Raw genomic sequence first — 18,954 nt, forward strand, 5'->3', positions numbered from 1 at the left:
TGCTTCTCCCTCTCCCTCCTGCTTGTGCTCTCTCTCAAAAAAATATAAAAGATTTGAGAGAGCGAGCAAGCTGGGGTGGCAGGCAGAAGCAGAGGGAAAGGGGGAAAATCTCAAGCAGACTCCCCCTTGAGCCCGATTTGGCACTTGATGTCACGACCCCGAGATCATGACCTAAGCCGAAATCAAGATGCATACACTCAACCGACTGAGCCACCCAGGCACCCCTGAAGCTTTAAATATTTAACAATTGTTTGATGTTGACTTAAGTTCAGTTGGTTTTTGCATACTGATTTTAGGACTTTGCTAAATTCATGTCTTGTTCTCATTCCATTTTTGTTGCTTCCTTGCTGGTTGCCTACAACTCTGTAACCCGGGACCAGCCTTCACCTCTTCCAGTCTGTCCCTCCTCAGCGGGACGGGACTAGTTATGGAAGCTGTGAAGCAACACTGGATTTTGAGGCCACCATGTTGTGTCAGCTGGCTCCTCACCCTCTGTGCTGAGCACCCATCTTCTTCGTGGTCCGGGTTCCAAACAGGGTCACTGGGTGGTGCTTCCAGATACACAGTACACCTTTGCCTCAAGCAACTCAGCTGGGAGATCACTTACAGAGGTCCTCTGTGGATTCCGTGTCTAATGCCATCTTCAGCATTCTTACTGGACTCAGGAAACACGTTAGAAAACTTCCCTTTTGCCCTTCTTGGCATTCCTTTTAGTGTGAAAACCTCACACTTCCTCCCAGCTGGTAACATCTTTCACTAAGCAGCAAAACACCAGAAAGCCTGGGTTTTGGAGGTAAATCTGGAATCAAGTATGGACGCCTCAACCTAAGCAATCCCTGCTTGTCTGAGGCCAGAAACTTCTCAGATTAAATGTGATTACCATTCAGGAGGCAGTCAGCAGCTGCAAGGGCGCCAGGGGACCAACCTTCCCCAGGACATGCAACTCATTCACTCCCGGCCCTTCCCCTAGGTTGGCCTTGGTCATTGTACGTGACCTTAGCCTCCAAACCCTGTATGGACCTGCTACCACCCGTTTTCTACAAACACTGAATTTTAGGGCCGGCCATTGCTGCCGCCAGCTCCCACAGGGGAAGCCTACCCGCTCAGCCGGTTCCCGTTTAAGACCGGAGCTCACCTTCTCCCTACTGTGGCTCACAGGGTCTGCAACCACCCCTCTGTGCATCTTGCCCGAGGCTCAGTAAAGAACCAGAGAATAAAAGGATTTCAGGTGGGATGACAGTAAGTAGATTTGGTAAAGAACTCAGATATTCCTAAGGCTGAGGTATTAAGGAACTATATTTAGGACATAAAGCAGGTTTTACAAATACTACAAAATAGCAGTTTGGACATGAAAATCCTAAGGAGAGAGGACTTGTCCGTGAGGAAACGGCACACAGCATACAGAGAACGCATGCTCATGATGTTCCCATTTTCTCCCATGTGCTCTAGAACATGCTCCCCGCCCCCCCCACGGCTGCCACCTCAGTGTGCATGGCCAAGGTCATGAAGACCTCAGGCCGCCAAAGGTAACCACCTCCCTCTTTCCTTAAATCTCCTCATAGGCAACACGTGCGTATACCTCAAGTTCTTACATTCGGGGCTGCCCTGTCACCTGAACTCCCACATTCCCCCCAAAGAAAACATTTTCACAGAACTTTTTTTTTTAATTTGTTTGTATTTGTTACAACCTTTTAAAGCAGAATGTGACTTGAGCACTACATTTCCACTCACAGAACTTGCTGAGTTACTTCTTGAACAGCTTTACCACATGTCTAAATAGGCTTAGAATTTCGCTACTCTAAACAATGCTCTTCTTTGGAAAACAAGCCCTATACATGGTTACTCCCATCCAGTTGGTTCAGTTTAACTACTAGTTTCTAGAGGCCTGGTACATGCAGTTGATAACTACAGGGGATAGAAGATTTAAAAAGTAGATCCTAGACGGTGAGAGTCGTTTTAACCAACAGTTCTCTTTTAAACTTCAAGGTATAGCTCAGAACACTTCAGTGACAAAAAAAATTTGATCTAAGGAATCCGCTTGATAGCTAAACACTTTAGAGCACACGGTTCACGTTAGGTTACATACACCTTAAAACAAATGTTACCTTGTCCGGTTACGAGCCAGCATGGAACCGGGGAAGAAAAACTAGCTGGGCTTTAGGTCCTACACGTCACAGTAGCACACTCCGAAAAGAAAGAAATCTTATCTTCCCCTTAAGTAGTTACTGTCATGCCATACAGATTCTTAAAATGTTAACAAAAATAAAGAAAAACATCCTTGAAAATATATTATCAGAGGGAATGAAGATAAAGTATCGAATACATGTACAAGTAATGCTCGGCGGCGCTTAGTCGACTTCCTCCATGCGGGATGTGTCATCGTCACCCTCGAGGGGCGGCATCTCTTCGCTCACTGCGGCGCTGCTATCGTCAGCCGTGGGGTCGTCTTCATCAATACCTATTTGGAAAGAAAACCCTCGCACTAAATTTCTCGAAGCCAGCTAATAATTAGCCCAATATGGCTGGTCTCTCCCACTTGTAGGCAGATCGGCAGGCAGAGGGAGAAGCAGGCTCCTCATGAGCAGACAGCCCGATGTGGGGCTCGATCCCAGGACCCTGGGATCATGACCTGAGCCGAAGGCAGACGCTTAACCGGCTGAGCCACCCGGGCGCCCCATCTACCCACTTTAAAGGCTAAACAATTACCTGGTGGTGAATATAGCGCTTTCACTTTTTTTTAGCCTTTCTGATCAAAAGGCCTGTTGAGCTTAAAAAAAGGGCCTTTAAGAGGTTACCCAAACTGGATGTGACACCCCCAGTGTCGCTCAGGTGGCTGAAGGTCACACCTGTTCCACACATTTGGGCTTTCACCACCCCACGGTGTCATAGGAAGCTTACCGAGACCAAGCTTGATCATCCTGTAGATCCGGTTAGCATGTGTCTGGGGATCTTCCAGACTGAAGCCAGAGGACAGGAGGGCAGTTTCGTAAAGCAGGATGACCAGGTCCTTCACAGACTTGTCGTTCTTGTCGGCCTCCGCCTTCTGCCGTAAGGTCTCAATGATGGAGTGGTCGGGGTTGACCTCCAGGTGCTTCTTCGCCGCCATGTAGCCCATGGTGGAGTTGTCCCTCAAGGCCTGGGCCTTCATGATCCGCTCCATGTTCGCCGTCCAGCCGTATGTGCTTGTGACAATGCAGCACGGGGAGGTCACCAGTCGGTTTGACACGACCACCTGGAATCAAAGCACGACGTGAGCGATGCACCTAAGAAAAAGTGTTATTCTAACTTTTCACTACTATCAGCTTTATTGTAAAATGAAACCTAAGGACTCCCGAGTACTGTCTATTCGTTAATCCAATACTACCTGCAAATTAAGTATTCAGAACTTTTTTCTGCGCATCCTAACGCTCTCCAGGGTCTTCAAGAATGTTAGAGTTTCCTCTCACTATATAGGAAATCCTAGTTTTCTATTCGTAAGTTCAGAAAACACAAGGGGAGAAAGAGCCTATGAAGGACAAGCTTGGAAAACACCTACAGGCCCTCTAGAAAGCAGCCCACCACCAGGAGAGCGAGGCAGACAGAAGCACTGTTCTCACGCACCTTTTCTACTTTTTTCTCCAAGATGTCCTTCATGATCTTGCACAGGTTTTCAAACTTTGTTTTTTTCTCTTCCTGTTTCTTTTTCTCTTCTTCATCTTCTGGAAGTTCCAAGCCCTCTTTGGTAACAGACACTAACGTCTTCCCCTCAAATTCCTTCAGCTGTTGCACACAGTACTCATCGATGGGCTCGATCATATAGATCACTTCCAAGCCATGCTTCCGAAGACGCTCCACGAAGGCCGAGTTCGCTACCTGATCCTTGGTCTCACCTGAGGCGTTGGTAGAAAGTTACAGACCTTTAACAGGAAGGGACTTCATTTCCTTTTGCCTTTTGCTCAGTCCAGTCAGACCTAACCACAGACGTGGCCCAGCCCACGTGGTCTTGCCTAGGTTAGTCCCCACGAGCTGATGTGTGAAGCCCCGTGTAGAACACACAGGCTCCAGGAGCTTGTGAGAACAAGGTGACTGTACACCTGTTGTCTTACCTGTGATGTAATAGATGTGTTTCTGGTTTTCCTTCATTCTGGTGCAATAGTCCTTGAGGGAAACCATCTCATCGCCAGAAGCAGACGTATAGTATCGTAACAGCTCTGAGAGCTTCTTTCGATTCTGAGAGTCTTCATGTATTCCCAGCTGAAAGAGAACATGAGCTCTGAACTTTCTCTGAATTAAAAAAAATCATTTAAAATTTGACAAGCCACAATAACTACCACCACTAAAATCAAATGTGTTTACACCAACCTTGATGTTTTTCGAAAACTGTTCATAAAACTTCTTATAGTTCTCTTTGTCTTCAGCCAGTTCAGTGAAGAGTTCCAAGCACTTTTTGACCAAGTTCTTTCTGATAACTTTTAAAATTTTGCTTTGCTGCAGCATCTCACGGGAAATATTTAGAGGAAGATCCTCAGAGTCCACCACACCTCTAATGAAATCTGAAAAAATAAACAAATGCACTCAAAATCATCCTAAAGATGCAGTCCACAAATACGTAAACCCAAAAAACCAAAAATGAGCTCCTGCCCCACAGACTCGAATCTATGGTGTGGAGATAACTACTGGCCGGGATCGAGCCTCACACCCGACCACACTTACTCAGATACTCAGGGATTAGCTCCTCGCAGTTATCCATGATGAAAACTCTGCGAACATACAACTTAATGTTGTTCTTTTTCTTTCTGTTCTCGAATAGGTCAAAGGGAGCACGTCTTGGCACAAAGAGAAGAGCTCTGAACTCCAACTGTCCTTCCACTGAAAAATGCTGTAAGAAAGCACATGTCAAGTCTTAATCAAGGGACAATGCAAGCAACTGTCACTAAAGGCTACCTCACCTGACCCCGCAAATACTTGCAGTCACAGAACTGAAAGCGCTTTTGGGGGGAGAGGACAAGGGCTGGGATGACAGAGCCTTTGGCAGCAACCTGCACCTCAACCACCTCAGACAACCTCCGGAGATATAACTGCTCGGGAAGCACTGGGCACTCACCTTCACTGCCAAGTGATCTTCCCAGTCATTGGTCAAGCTCTTGTAAAATTCTCCATATTCTTCATTGGTGATATCGTCAGGGTTTCTGGTCCAAATAGGCTTTGTCTTGTTCAATTCTTCCTGATCAATGTACTTCTCCTTGATCTTCTTTTTCTTCTTCTTGTCACCGTCCTTCTTCTCCTCCTCCTCCTCATCAGAACCAACATCTTCTATTTCAGGTTTGTCATCAGACTCCTTCTCTTCCTTTTCTTTTTCCTCCTCTTTCTCTTCCTTTTCTTCAGCCTCGTCGTCGCTGACCTCTTTATCGCGTTCCTTCTCCACCTTCAAAAAAAAAGCAAAATCACATCACCTCTGCATTCCTGAACTGAAGAACACTCTGAATGGAACGTGCACACTTAAACCAAAGCATAACATACTCAAAGAAAAACGTTTAGCAGGCAAAAAACTTCTAGTCAATATTTAACTTATCTACCTAAACAACTCTGGATACCTTCACAATAAAACAGAACTTCAAACTAGTCAAGTTTGGGTCTTTCCCTCATTAATAGATCCCAGCACTAAAAATTTCAGCTCACTAGTTTTAGTATCTACACCCAACGCAGACACTCACAAAGAGAGTAATGGGATAGCCAATAAACTGGGAGTGCTTCTTCACAATCTCTTTTATCCTCCTTTCCTCCAAGTACTCCGTCTGGTCTTCTTTCAGATGCAGGATAACCTTTGTTCCCCGACCCATAGGTTCACCTGTAGAGAGAGAAACACACTCAATTTCGATCTGAATGGGCAAGTTAAGGTGTTGAGGGGAAAAAGACTATCACAATTCAGCTCTCCACACCACACCCAACCAAGTTTCTCAGCAAGTTTACCAAGTGGAGTTTACAGTTACCACGTGGGGTCCAGTTACCACAAAAGGAGAATCTGGGCAGTTACCTGCCTAGCTGGAGCTCAGGAACTAGAAGGCCCCGCTCTTCTATCACGTGCTTACTAAGCTCGCTGCAGAATGGATCAGGGCAAGCAAATTTTTGCCAATTCCACAGCATCTTCAGGGGTCCCGGCCTGCAGTACCGGGCACCCCCCACACAACCGAGTGACCTAGGGAAGCGGCCCACCAGGTGCCTACCTGTATCAGTCCTAACTGTGAACGATCCTCCTGCAGAAGACTCCCAGGCATACTGCTCGTCATCGTTATGCTTGGTGATCACCGTCACTTTCTCGGCAACCAAGTAGGCAGAATAGAACCCGACACCAAACTGGCCAATCATAGAGATATCTGCACCGGCCTGCAAAGCTTCCATGAATGCTTTGGTCCCAGACTTGGCGATAGTGCCCAGGTTATTGATCAAATCGGCCTTGGTCATGCCAATGCCGGTATCCACGATGGTGAGGGTTCGGTCTTGCTTGTTCGGAATGAGGTTGATGTGCAGCTCCTTCCCAGAGTCTAGCTTACTGGGATCGGTCAAGCTCTCGTATCTGATTTTGTCCAAAGCCTATTACCAAAACAGAGCGTAAGGGCAGAGCTCCCGGGGAGGGGGCTTCCCCGCACAACCCCGGTCTGCAGCCGCGCACTTACGTCCGACGAGTTGGAAATCAGCTCCCTGAGAAAGATCTCCTTATTCGAGTAGAAGGTGTTGATGATCAGGGACATCAACTGGGCGATCTCCGCCTGGAAGGCGAACGTCTCCACCTCCTCCTCCTCCATCGGCTGGTCCTGGGTCTGGGTTTCCTCAGGCATCTGCAAGGCCCGCGAGGCCGGTTACGTGCCGCCCCCGCGCCCGGTCCTCCCGGAGGCCCGCGCCCGCCGGGCCCCGAGCCGGGGGCCGCCGACAAAGGATGACCTCATTTCCAGCTGCGACAACGAGGGCCGTGCGCATGTCGCCGCAACCGGGCGCCACAGGCCCGGGGAGACCCCCGCCCGGAGCCGGAGCCGCCCCCCCGTCCCCCGGAGCCGCGGCCGGGTGGCCAGGGGTCCCCGCGGGCCCGGGCGCACCCTCCCCTTCCCCCGGGCGGGGGTCGGGGCCGCACCAGGCCCGAAGCCTCCGCCGCCGAGAGCATGGCCGCGCCGCCCCGTGGGCCCGGGACCTCCAGGGGGGCCCGCCACGCGCTCGCCACCCTCGGCCCCCGCCGCCCCCGGCCCCCGCCGCCCCCCACAGACCCCCCCAACCGCCCCCTCACCTTGGCTAAAGGACCGCACAGGCTCCGCGACGACGCAGCACCAGGACGCAGAAGCAACTGGCGCGCCGCCCCCGCGCTTCCCTTATATAGACGCGGGCCCGCCCGGCGCGCGGCGCCTTTTCCAGAAGCCTCCCGAACCTTCCGGAAGAATCCTCCCCAACCGCCGCCGCGGCCGCGCGCCTGCGCCTGCGCCCTGGCCGCGGCCCCGCCCCTCTCCCGGGCGCGCGCGGGCCCGCCCCGAGTGCCCCACCCCCAACGGCCGCCGCGCGCGTCCCCGCGCCGGTCTCAGTGCGCCGGCGCAGCCCGGAACTCTCGCGAAGGTCCCGCGTCTTCCGGGGCCACCGCCCCCCGCGCGGCTACGCCGGCGCCCCTGCCCCCACCTTGGGCCTGTACCGCTAGCTGGGCGCGCGCGGGCGCAGTGGCGCCACCCCGCCCGGGCCTGGGCGCGTGCGCTCGTTGCTTCAGCAAGTCCGCCAAAGTAACTTAATTCTTACAGTGTCCCCGGGCGGTATAGGCTTCGGGACCCTTGGCACCAGGGCCTGCCGCAGCGGCGTCGGGGTCTGTACCAGTTACCGGGGCCCCGGGCCAGGTCTAGGGCTTTGAGGCCGGGTACAGGGGCTGGAGGAGAAGAGAGGGATCGGTCCCCGCATCTGTACGCCTGGGGCAGTGATCAGAGGCTCCCGACTACGATTGGGGGTTCACCTGTGCAGCGCCACATCTCTTCGGCCAGGGCAGCGATTGTGGCTTCAGGGCCCTGGAACTGGGGCAACAGGTGCCTGCCAGGGCCTCGGGGTGCGGAGGCCCTGGCTCACAGCCTGGTTACAGGGTCCAGAGGCGCCAGCCCCTGACGGGCTGTCAGGGGTGACCAGTGCATGCACATGGGGGAGGTAAACCCGACCCCTGGTTTTTGTCTTGACCAGAGGGACCCCCTAACCACGTGGGATGTTGGTGATGGGGTTTTGGAATATAGGTGAGGTTTGGTCGGGTGAGGTCTGGAGCCCACGCCCAAGAAAGAATTCTCGAGACATCTTTGGTGCAAAATGGTGGTTTATTAAAGCACGGGGGACAGGACCTGTGGGCCGCTGATTATATACTATGGGGTTGGGGGAGGTAAGGAAAAGGGAGGTTTTCAAAAGAACTTTTGTATGCTAAAGAAGACCTACAAGATAACTAGAGCCCTTGCCACTGTCAAGTTAAGGTTGATTTTCCTTCTAGTAAGGCATTAACATGAAGATAGTTGGAGCTTCCTGGAGGGACATTACACTCTGCCCGCTTTAAGTATCTGTCAGTGGGCTGCAGGTTATAAGGACATTTAATTGTATCTACATTTCCTTCTGGAAGCTAGGTTGCTAGAAATGCTTTGTTCTTGTAGATTGCTAAGACATTTGTAAACTGAGGGAGACTCCTGTCTTGCAGGATTGTGATCTCTGTAAATTAACTCTTTGTTTTTCCTCTCCTTAGCTTTAGGGCAGCCAGGAGAGCCTGAGGAATGTCACATAGATCCCATGGGGGGGTACTTGTGGGGTGTCAGCTTCTGCTTTGTCCTCAGCTTGCCTTCTGTTCCCTTATTATTGGGATAAGGGGAGCCCCAGGGGCCTGGCCACACTCTAGGGGTCCGGTACTGAGGGTGGAATGAGGAGCGCCAGCAGGTGACTGAGGGTCATCCCTGCCTGCCCCCATTGCCAGGTAATCTCCACACATGCAGGCCCTGCTCGGATTTGGGGGCTGGTCCTTTTCTTAGGCCGCACTGTGCACAAGGGGAAGTGTTGAAATGGACACTTACAGAGGCCTGAGTTCTCCAAACCCGCGCTCCATCCTTGGGGGATTTCTACCTGCTGCGCATGTGTGTCTGTGCGTGTGTTTTAGGAGAATTTAGTGATTATTTATATGTAACACCCAGTGCTCATCACAAGTGCCCTCCTTAATACCCATCACTTCTACTTGCCTTGGGTTTGCCTTAAACTGTGTCCTTCACACTAGCCTAGAATCCCCGGATCACTGAACTAATGCGTGCTCACCCAGTACACCCACTATGACTTTGTAAAGCCCATCTTCTTTACTGCCTATTTTACGTAATTTGAGGTCGTCATGTGACGTATCTAGTTCACCCTTTGGGGGATTAAGTCGCTCCAAAAGCCAATTTCTAAATGGGAATTCCAAAAGTATTTTGAACAATGAGCCTCTCAGATGAGAGTCCTGAGAATCTCGGAGGGGAGGGGCCCGTGGCCAGCGCCCAGGTCAGCCACCAGGTAGTTCCGCGTCTGAGGACCCTCGCCTGGAGCACCGCGTGTCAACGTAAACCTAGCCCTGCCCTGGGCTCCTTTGTCGCTAGCTCCTCCCACCATTGGTCCTCCTCCACTCCTTCCAACACTCCAGCCTCCCCCGCCCCCCAACGGGGAACAATCTGGAAGCTCCTTACGTTGTAAACAAACCTGTCTGAACCCTCCCTCCACCCTCGTCTCCGGGGAAACCCTGCTTTTCCAGGAACGGGGTTTTCGTACTGAGGCTTGGGACCCATTAGGACTGTGTGAAATCAACGCAAGGCTTCTTAACTAGTATTAAATAGGAAAAATCGAGTGGAAACTTCCAGCCACGTGGGGGAGGCGGGCGCTGTGCGTTGGCTGGGGCACCTTGTAACATAATTTCTGCCCCCAGCTGTACGTGGGCGCTCTCGCCGGGGGTTTTCCCGGCAGCCGGGGCTGGGGGCGGGGCTGGGGAGGGGGCGGGGGGAAGGAGGAGGAGGAGGCAGCGTGCTGGCTCCAGATCCCCCAGTCGGCTGTGGGGAGCTCCTCCACCTGCTCGCCAGGGCGGCCCTCCTGCTCTCCTGACCCGGAGGCCTGGCCCACCTCTTCCTTCTACCCCACTTCTGTCAGGGCCACTCAAAGCCCCAGCTGTGAACGTCTCGGTTTCCGGAGCCTTCACCTGCCTCTGCTCCGCAGAACTTGCCCCAAGGCCTCTCCTGGAATCACGGCTTCCCAGCTGGTTCAGACGAATGAACGTGAACAACCCTCCCTCCCACCACAGCCTCCTGGCCTTCCAGCTCTCTCCTACCTGCCTTAGTTACTAAGCACAAGAACTCTCTCGTCCTGCTCCCCCTTGACCTCTGGACAACGTTCCACGCTGACCAGCATTGCTTCCGTTCCATCACCAGCATGCCGTGGTTCTCCAGCCTGCTGGCGACTCCTTCTGTGTCTCTGCAGACTTGCCCCCCCCTCGGGCCTTTCTCTGGAGCTCCTGGAACCGTACCTTTGTGTGGATGATGCACAGAAAAGCCTGGGCCAGGACTCTCCTAGTGCCACACCTGGACACTGAGCTCACTGCCCCACCTACCTGGTCTTCTCCCAGGACTCACTACCCAGGTGACTATACCACCACTGTCTAGAACCCCCGAGCATCCCCACAGGGAATCTGGCATGACCTTGCCATTTCTGCCTCCTAAATGCCTCTTGAATCCATCGGCTTCTCTCCACCTTCGAGCTCCACTTCCTGCCCCAAGTCCCTCACCCCTGTTGCCACCCCCAGCGGCTCACCTAGCCCTCCATAGCTCCCTGATTGCACCTGTCTTCACCTGTGGCTAGGGTGGGCTTTGTGAACACAGATCTGATCCTGGCTGTGCCCTCTTTCACACTCCCCAAACCCTCTCGGACACCCCAGCATTCATAGAAGAAAGATGGCTGCCTTAACCAGGCTCATGGGCCCTGCAGGACACCCCACCTTCCTATTTGTCTCTGCTCCCACCGTGCTCCCTGTCACCTTTGTAAACCTCACTCTGTGAACGGCCCCCACACCGTTTGGCCTGGACACCATTCCCTCTCTTTTTCTTGTAATTAATGTCCCTGTGGACCTTCAGCTCCCGCATTTCCCTAGGGTCCCTTCCCACCTCGACTTCTCTTCCTCCCAGGCCCAATCCCATATAAATAGGTTCTCAGAATGTGGGACCCCCCAACATGGCACATGCTCACCCACTCCAGCGAGCCCTCCAACCCCTGCTCTTCTGTGCCCCCCTCACCTCCTTTCCCACCCAAGCTCCTCCTGCTCCCTCCGCTGTGTTTCTGTTACATATCCAAGTCCTGCAGATTAGCTCCCTGATATTTGTTGAGCTGGTCCAAAAGTGATCACCTTCAGTGTCCCTCCATTAAGCTGGAACACAAGGCACAGATTCTGGTGCCCTGGGTTCAAATCTCAGATCTGCTCCTGCCTACCCATGTGGCCTGGGCGAGTCACTTACTCTGCGCCTGCGTCTGTACCAGGGGCATGAAGTCTGCTTTTCTTGTAGGGTTACAAGGCTGAAATGAGCAAAGTCTGTTTTTGGAAATGACCCAGGACAGGGCCTGACACGCAGTGTCATGTGAATGAAAGTAAACAAATAAGTCTTCAATTTCCTTTTTGATTTCTTCTTTGACCCATGGATGATTTGTAAATGTGTTAGCTTCCAAATATTTGGAGGTTTTCCAGAAATCTTTTAGTTACTGATTTTATTTTATTTGAGAGAGAGAGCATAAGCAGAGCGGGGAGAGGGGCAGAGGGAAGAGGGACAAGCAGACTCCCTGCTGAGCACAGAGCCTAATGCGGGGCTCAATCCCAGGACCCCAAGATCATGACTTGAGCCAAAGTCAGATGCTGAACTGACTGAGCCACCCAGGCGCCCCTTGCTACTGATTTCTAATATTTCTTTTTCTTTTTTCAAAAGATTTTATTTATTTATTAGAGAGCGAGCGAGAGAGAAACAGCATGAGAGGGGAGAGGGTCAGAGGGAGAAGCAGGCTCCCCACTGAGCCGGGAGCCCAATGCGGGACTCGATCCCAGGACTCCGGGATCATGACCTGAGCCGAAGGCAGTCGCTTAACCAACTGAACCACCCAGGCGCCCCTGATTTCTAATATTTCATCCCATTGTGGTCGAAGAACATATTCTGCATGATTTGAATCCTTTCAGATTTATCGAGACTTCTTTTATGGCCCAGATTATGGTGTATACTGGTAAATATTCTGTATACAAAATCATTATGCTGAAGGAAAGATGCCATTGATATAATTTTAGAAAATGCAAGCTAAACTTTAGTGATGGAAAATGGATCTGTGGAGGCCTGGGCGGGGTGGGGCGGGCAGGTGCTGGGGAGGGGGACAGAGGGGCGACGCGGAAGCTCTGGGTGATGCATCTGCTCAGTGTCTTGTTTGCAGTCACGGTGTCACAGGTGTACGTGTATGTCAAAACATATCAAATTGTGCAGACTGTCGCATGTCAGTTATACCTCATAATACCTGTTTTTTAAGAATTGATGTTTAGCAAAGAGCTAGGAGAAATGTTCAGAATTGAGTTATAATGATATAGGAAAATTCAGTGGTTCCTATTTTGGAAAGAGACACAGTTGACCTGGAAAAGGATGGTCTGGACTGTGAGCCCCGTCCCTTCCACTTAGTGGCTGTGTGACTTTGAGCAGGCTGCTCAACCTCTCTGTACAGTGATGATCACAGTAAGGATGTGGGCGGATGCTGTGAGCGAATCCCAGGGAAGACCAGAGCACCTGGCACGTGGATGGATGGATGCTGTTCTCTTAATGGAGAGCGGGGAGAAGGGTGACCCACGCTGGCGGTCGCCAGGTCACTATAATGCTGTCCTGCACTTGTACCCGTCTGCGGGGTTTGGGCTCATTTCAGGAGCAGGAAGGGGAGGGAGAGCACGGTCCCAAAGGAAGTGAAGGGATAGACTCCAGGAGTGAGGGGAGGTCGAGTGACTTGGCCACTTAGAGTTGGCCCTGAAGTGGATTCCCACACAGCAAGCCAGTTTCCCACCGACCAACTATAAAACTGAGGACACTTTGGTACCAAAACTGTTCTTCTCCTGGCCAGTTTTAACCCATCCTTTGAGGCCCAGCAGGGCAGCCATCCCTGGAAGGCCCCATGGGGTTGGTGACTCTCCTGTTAACTTGCACACGTTGTCACCAGAAGGAGGCGCCACAAACACTCCCGTGCCCTCCTGTCCCATCGCTGTCAGCGGAGTGTGGCCATTTTGACAGGGAAACGGTGTCCAGTTGTTCCCTGAACCCGTGTCCAGGCCCTGGGATGCAGTGGGTGCAAACTTAGGTCACCGCATGCATGGTGGAGATGTGAAGCCAACACCGGACGAATACACGAATCTGTAAACTGATGGGTGCTGGGAGGGTCCTGAGAATGGACGGAGTGGTGTTAGCAGCTGGTGGGGGGAGGCGGGGAAGGGCATCTGCAAACGTGAAATCTAGAAGGAATAGGAGGAGTCCTAGGGAACGGGGAGAAGGCGAGGCCGGAAAGGAAATGGAGGCCAGAGAAGCCTTCCTGTGGGATGGGTGGGATGGGGGACACAGCCTGCAGGGGGCAGGGGGGCCACTGGAGCCAAAGCAACAGGTAGGTGCCAGATCCTGCAGTGCCCTGCGCCAGGGGACTCGAAATGTGGCCCGAGTAGCACAGGAGGCATGGGAGACTGTCCCCGGGCCCCACTGTTCAGACATTGTTCCACCCTGACTGTCCTGTGCATGGAGGTCAGGCCCAGGGAGAGCTGAGTAGGCCTGCACCCGCAGAGCTGGTGGGTGGAGAAGGGGCAGGCTTGCGGGAGACCAAGGAGGGCGAGCTAACAGTCCAGGTGAGGTGAAGGAGCCCGCAGGGTCCTGCATGGGGGATCCTGCGTGGGGGGGGTGCTGCAGTCACCTTGGGGAATGTGGGGCCCAGGCCAGAGCAGCAGGTGACCTGCTCAGTGTCGCCATGTGGGGCATCCAAGTGGATGGGCACCCAGCAACAGGACCCCGTGTTGTGAGCAAGGACGTGGTGGGAGGGGTGGGTGGGAAGGAATGGAGCCCGATCGGCTTGGCAGGCACAGGGCTGCCCCAGGATGCAGTCCCAGGCTAGTGAAGAGCTGGGAACCTGGAGAGACAGGAGGCTGTGCCTAGGCGGGGGTGCAGTGTGACCCCCTCCCTGTCCCCCTTGGGCTCCCAATCTCCCTCTCGCCAAAGCCGGCTGCCTCTCCTGGCCTGCTCTGAGTCGGGTGTGGACAGGTGTAGACTGAGCCCCCCAGGCAAGGCACAGAGCAGGACAGTCTCAGCTCGTTCAGGGGCTTACGTTCTAGTGGGGGAGGGACAGACTATAAACATGCAAATGACACGTGGGACAGTCCAGACCAGTTCTTCAGGCCCCAAAGAACAGCAGCCCTGGGCGTGGGCTCCAACTTCTTCCTGGAAGCACCGTCACTTTCCCTTGATTCACCTTCAAACCTTGTGAGTCATCTTTGACTCATCCCTCGGCCCCCACATTCTGAATGCTGCCAACACTGGTGGATTTTTCCTTTTAAATGCCCCTTCTCTCCATCCTCTGGGTCCCACCCTGCCCCAGCCCCTCAGCCCCCGTGCCCTGGCCACCTTCAGCTGGTTCTTGCTGGATTTACCTGTTCTACATTCATTTCTGTTCTCATCTGCCCCCCTCCCAGGGCCCCCCCGGGCACCAAGCCGGCAGTACCTGTGCAGGCATGCAAGACCTGGGGCCCGGCTGCCCAGCTCATGCCACCTCCAGGCCCCCTGTCCGCTGCCCGAGACCCACATCCTCCCCATCTCTGCACCTGCCCCTGGTGCTCTCAGGGCCTGGAACGCTGGCTGCGGAACCCCGCCCCAGACTGTCTGGAGGGGGAGGCACCACTGTCAGCCCTGACCAGGTGGCCTGGAGTTGAAGAGCATAGCAGAGAAGCAGATGCAGAGGGAGGGAGAACAGGAAAGGGTGACAGTGGGGGGGGGGGCAAGAATACGCGGCTGCATTATGTTCTGGTTCTGTTCCAGCCTCCCTCCTCCATTCCCTCAGCCTCCCCAGGCAGTGGGAATGATGCCCTTCGATGAAATGATCACCCTCAGATGAAACATCTTCACAGCATGCTTTCATTCCTTCACTGAACAAAGATGATTGCAGCAACGCAAGGGCTTTATGGTCTGGCCCTGGTCTTCCTTCCCAGACCCTTCTCTGTCCACTCTCAGTTGTTCCCCAAACGTGCCTGGAACCTTAGAGCACTTCCTCCTGCAAGACCCTTCTCCAGGGGACAGGTGTCTGCCAGGCTCAGCTGAGAAATCCCCTCCCTCAGGCCACATTCATTCTACAAGCCTCCTTCCTTTCCCATGGTGCTGAGTTAAAATTAGACTTTGTTTTTCCCACCTCCTCACTCTCCCCTGCCTCCCCGCCCCCCCCACTTGGCTCAAGACAGGGCAGCTGGCCATCTAGGTATGGACTGGCTATGAGCACGTGTGTGAAGGCACGAGGTTAGAGCCCTTGGGTCCAAAGGCAGTGACTGACTTCTGGCGCCATCTACTGGCCAGTTGATGGGTTGTTTGGGGTCTCTAATAGGAAATGGCTTTGATGTTCAGGGATTTCATGTTTATTTCTCTTGAACGGGAGAATTAGGAAAGAGAGAATTATGTGAGATACAGTCTAGATCACCATCATTAACGTCTCACCCTGAAAAGTTCATGGCAAAGCTTCCAGCCTTTCGGTGAGTAGAGAGGAAATGGTCGGGAAGAAAACGGGAGGCAATTTTTTTGAAATTAAAAAAAAATTGTGTGTATTTCACTGCTAAACCTCACACATGAAGAAAGGCAGGAAGGTTAAAAAAGCTGAAATTGGAATCATGTGAGTGCTAATGTGGAGCGTTAGTGTGCCCAGCCTTCCCTGCTCCTCTTCTCGACCTCCCTCTGATCTCTCTTGGGCCATCAGGGTGGTGCAGCGGGCCCTGCCCTCCCTGCTCCATTCTTCGTTCCAGCTGTCACAGGGGCTGTCACAAGGACAAAGCCCTTTAGTCTGATCCCCACCCGGATGCAGCCTCTTGTTCAGCCAGTGGAAGAACAGGCCCAGCTGACCCAGAGGGGCTATTGATCCTGATACCCCCAGGAAGGGTGGGGTTGGGTCCCAAACTGAAATTGGAGGGGGTGGGGAATGAGCAGGTGTGATGTCCTGGCTGACAGTTCCTTTCTGTCTGCACTGAGGCAGGGGGCATCTGCCGGTCAGTTAGGATTCTGCCCATGCGGCCAGTTGACCAGGCGGTGAGCATCTTGGTCTGGCCACCTTGCCATGAAAGGGGTTGTCATTTTTGGGTCCTGAGCTGGCCTCACCAGGCTCTCCAAAAGCTGGTCCTGCTGCTTCTCCCCTCACCTCCAAACCCCGCAATGAAGTGTCCCCCCTGCTCCCCAGCATTCTGTTCCTTCACATCTTGGCCCATGCCCTTCCCTTTCACCTGCCTGGAAAAGCCCACTCCTCGTTTAAGAGCCCCCAGGGAGAGGACGTGTCTTCTTCTTTGTCCCTCTTTTGTTCCACCTCTGCTGATTTGGGGTCAAGGGTCTTCCTCTTGAAGCCTGTTTCCTCATCGGGAAAAATGGGGGTAGGGATGGGACAGCTGGACCAGGTTCCACTTGTCTTAGTAAGCTTCACTGGAGGACCGATCAGCTAGGGTCCAAGTGCATTATGAAATGGAACTGAGCACCCAGCGAGTTACTGGAACTTGCACACACTGCAGACCCTCGTACCTTCTCTGAAGCTAGGGCAGACAAGCGTGTCAATGTCTTCCTGAGTTGTGTCCCAATGAATATGTCGTGGCAAATCATAATGCAGAGTTCAGAGTCCGAGCCGCTAAGGGCTGTATAACAAGAACAGTTTGTAAGCGACTTCACGGTTCCTCTCATCAGCCCCGTAGCAGCAGATGACATGCTGCCTGTACATGCAGAGCCCTTCCAGCAACTTTGCATTTCACTTAGAAATACAGCACAGGGGCACCTGGCCAGTCGGTGGAGCATATGATTCTTGATCTCGGGGTCCTGAGTTTGAGCCCCCACGCAAGGCACAAATTGGAACAACTAGCGAGTTAAACACAACAACATGCCTAATGAGGGTGGTGGTGGTCCTCTTCCACCTCCTCCTTAATATAAGCTCTATGCCCAACATGGGGCTCGAACTCACAACCCTGAGATCGAGAGTCGCATGCTCTATCAGCTGAGCCAGCCGGGCGCCTGTGGGCTATTCTTATGGGTGAGAAGCCAGGTACCACGTTTACTTCTGTGCCCACCACCCAGCCGCGGATTCTCCCGCCTGTGCCTCACTGGTGTTCCTGTCATTAGTGGGATCTCTTCTAATTTTTATCTTTAAAAATCTACAAATGAAATCATTATTTAAAAACTCCCCCTTTAAAAGAGAATTGTTGGCGAGCCTCCCAACTCTTGTCCTTTTTGAGGAAGGACGGCAGCAGTGAGGGGAGCCAGGCTCCCACTGAGTTCCCTGAGGATTCAGATCTATAATGTGTATCAACTACAAAGAGTGCTAATAATGTTAGCAGCCGCGTATTGGCCACCCTGCTTAAGACACACAACATTACCGGTAACGCTGAGCTGTTTTACCACATCTGTACCCGTGTCCTTTTTTTTTCATACGTGTGTCCTTAGGTGATGGATGTGTTTGAACTTAAACAAATGGTTATCACATGTATTCTGTAACCTCTTTTCTTCTCAACACTATGTTTGTGGAAATGTATTCGTCCTGACTTGTACAACAGTTTACTCCTTTTTCCTGCTGCATAATATTTACTACACAGCTATACTGCGATTTGTGCGTCTGTTCTGTGGGTAAACATCTGGGTTGTCTCCAGACCTTGCTACTATAACGGTGCTGCTATGGACATTCTAGTCATGTTTCCTGGTTACAATGGGTACTAAACTCATCCATTTTAGCAGATACAGCCAAATTGCCTTCAAAATGTTCTCAATTGACAGTCCTGGCAGGAAATGAATCTCTCTTTTTTAAAAGATTTTATTTGTCAGAGAGAGAGAGCGCGCACATGCAGGGGGAGCGGCAGGCAGAGGGAGAAGCGGGCTCTCTGCTCATGCTGGACTCGATCCCAGGACCCCAGGATCATGACCTGAGCCAAACGCAGATGCTTAACCGACTGAGGCACCCAGGACTCTCAATCCACACTGTCACTAGCCCCTGGTATGCCGTATTAGCATTTTTGCCGACCTGGTGGGTGTAAGATGGTTTTGTCATTTAATGTGCCAATCTGGTGGGTGTAAGATGGTTTTGTCATTTAATGTGCATTTCCTTGATCGATCTGACTCCTGAGAGAACTTGCTGGGAGCCTGGCTCCCTTCACTGCTGCCGTCCTTCCTCAAAAAGGACAAGAGTTGGGAGGCTCACCAACAATTCTTTTAAAGGGGGGATTTATTATTATTATTATTATTTTAAATGAGCATGTGTTTAAGATTTTAAGTCAATGTTAATTAGTTGAATTTAAATTTTTTAATGTAAATTCAATTAATTAACATATAATGTATTATTAGTTTCAGAGGTAGAGGTCAGTGATTCATCAGTCTTGTATAATATCCAGTGCTCATTACATCACATGCCCTCCTTAATGCCCATCACCCAGTTACCCCATCCCCCACTCCCCTCCCCTCCAGCAACCCTGTTTGTTTCCTGATTAAGAGCCTCTTATGGTTTGTCTCCCTCTCTGATTTTGTCTTGTTTTATTTTTTCCTCTCTTCCCCTATGATCCTCTGTTTTTCTTTTTTTTTTAATTTTTTTAAAAATTTTTTATTTATTCATTTGAGACACAGAGATAGAGAGAGAACATGAGCAGGGAGAGAGGTAGAGGGAGAGGGAGAAGCAGGCTCCCCGCTGAGCCAGGAGCCCGATATGGGGCTTGATCCCAAGGAC

At 52.2% G+C, this 18,954-nt stretch overlaps 1 protein-coding gene, 1 long non-coding RNA gene and 1 other non-coding gene across 3 annotated transcripts; 1 reads left to right on the top strand and 2 right to left on the bottom strand.

Moving 5' to 3' along the window:
- Positions 1-1,857: 1,857 nt before the first annotated feature.
- On the bottom strand, positions 1,858-7,428 carry HSP90AA1 (heat shock protein 90 alpha family class A member 1). The gene is made up of 11 exons (XM_036086255.2): positions 7,256-7,428; positions 6,654-6,815; positions 6,204-6,570; positions 5,694-5,827; positions 5,084-5,404; positions 4,693-4,858; positions 4,342-4,532; positions 4,086-4,233; positions 3,601-3,869; positions 2,899-3,232; positions 1,858-2,458 (listed from the first exon to the last, which is right to left on the bottom strand). Exons 2-11 carry the CDS (start codon positions 6,813-6,815, stop codon positions 2,349-2,351), a joined length of 2,202 nt encoding a protein of 733 aa, XP_035942148.1. The 5' UTR covers positions 7,256-7,428; the 3' UTR covers positions 1,858-2,348.
- Positions 7,429-7,603: 175 nt separating this feature from the next.
- Positions 7,604-11,633, top strand: LOC118531955 (uncharacterized). Its single transcript, XR_013440842.1, has 2 exons — positions 7,604-7,733; positions 8,717-11,633. It is a non-coding gene; the product is annotated as an uncharacterized LOC118531955 (long non-coding RNA).
- A 5,550-nt stretch (positions 11,634-17,183) lies between these two features.
- TRNAE-CUC (transfer RNA glutamic acid (anticodon CUC)) lies at positions 17,184-17,256 on the bottom strand. Its single transcript has one exon. It is a non-coding gene; the product is annotated as a tRNA-Glu (tRNA).
- Positions 17,257-18,954: the final 1,698 nt, after the last annotated feature.

This window comes from Halichoerus grypus, chromosome 8, assembly GCF_964656455.1.
Source record: "Halichoerus grypus chromosome 8, mHalGry1.hap1.1, whole genome shotgun sequence".
NCBI lineage: Eukaryota > Metazoa > Chordata > Mammalia > Carnivora > Phocidae > Halichoerus > Halichoerus grypus.

Bases quoted from the DNA above. Each gene is read 5' to 3' on its own strand.
- HSP90AA1 (XM_036086255.2), bottom strand. From the start codon at position 6,815: ATGCCTGAGGAAACCCAGACCCAGGACCAGCCGATGGAGGAGGAGGAG. The intron at 3,870-4,085 runs GTAAGACAACAG...CCAACGCCTCAG, and splicing joins ACACATCTATTACATCACAG to GTGAGACCAAGGATCAGGTA. The intron at 3,233-3,600 runs GTGCGTGAGAAC...CTTTGATTCCAG, and splicing joins TGGAGAAAAAAGTAGAAAAG to GTGGTCGTGTCAAACCGACT.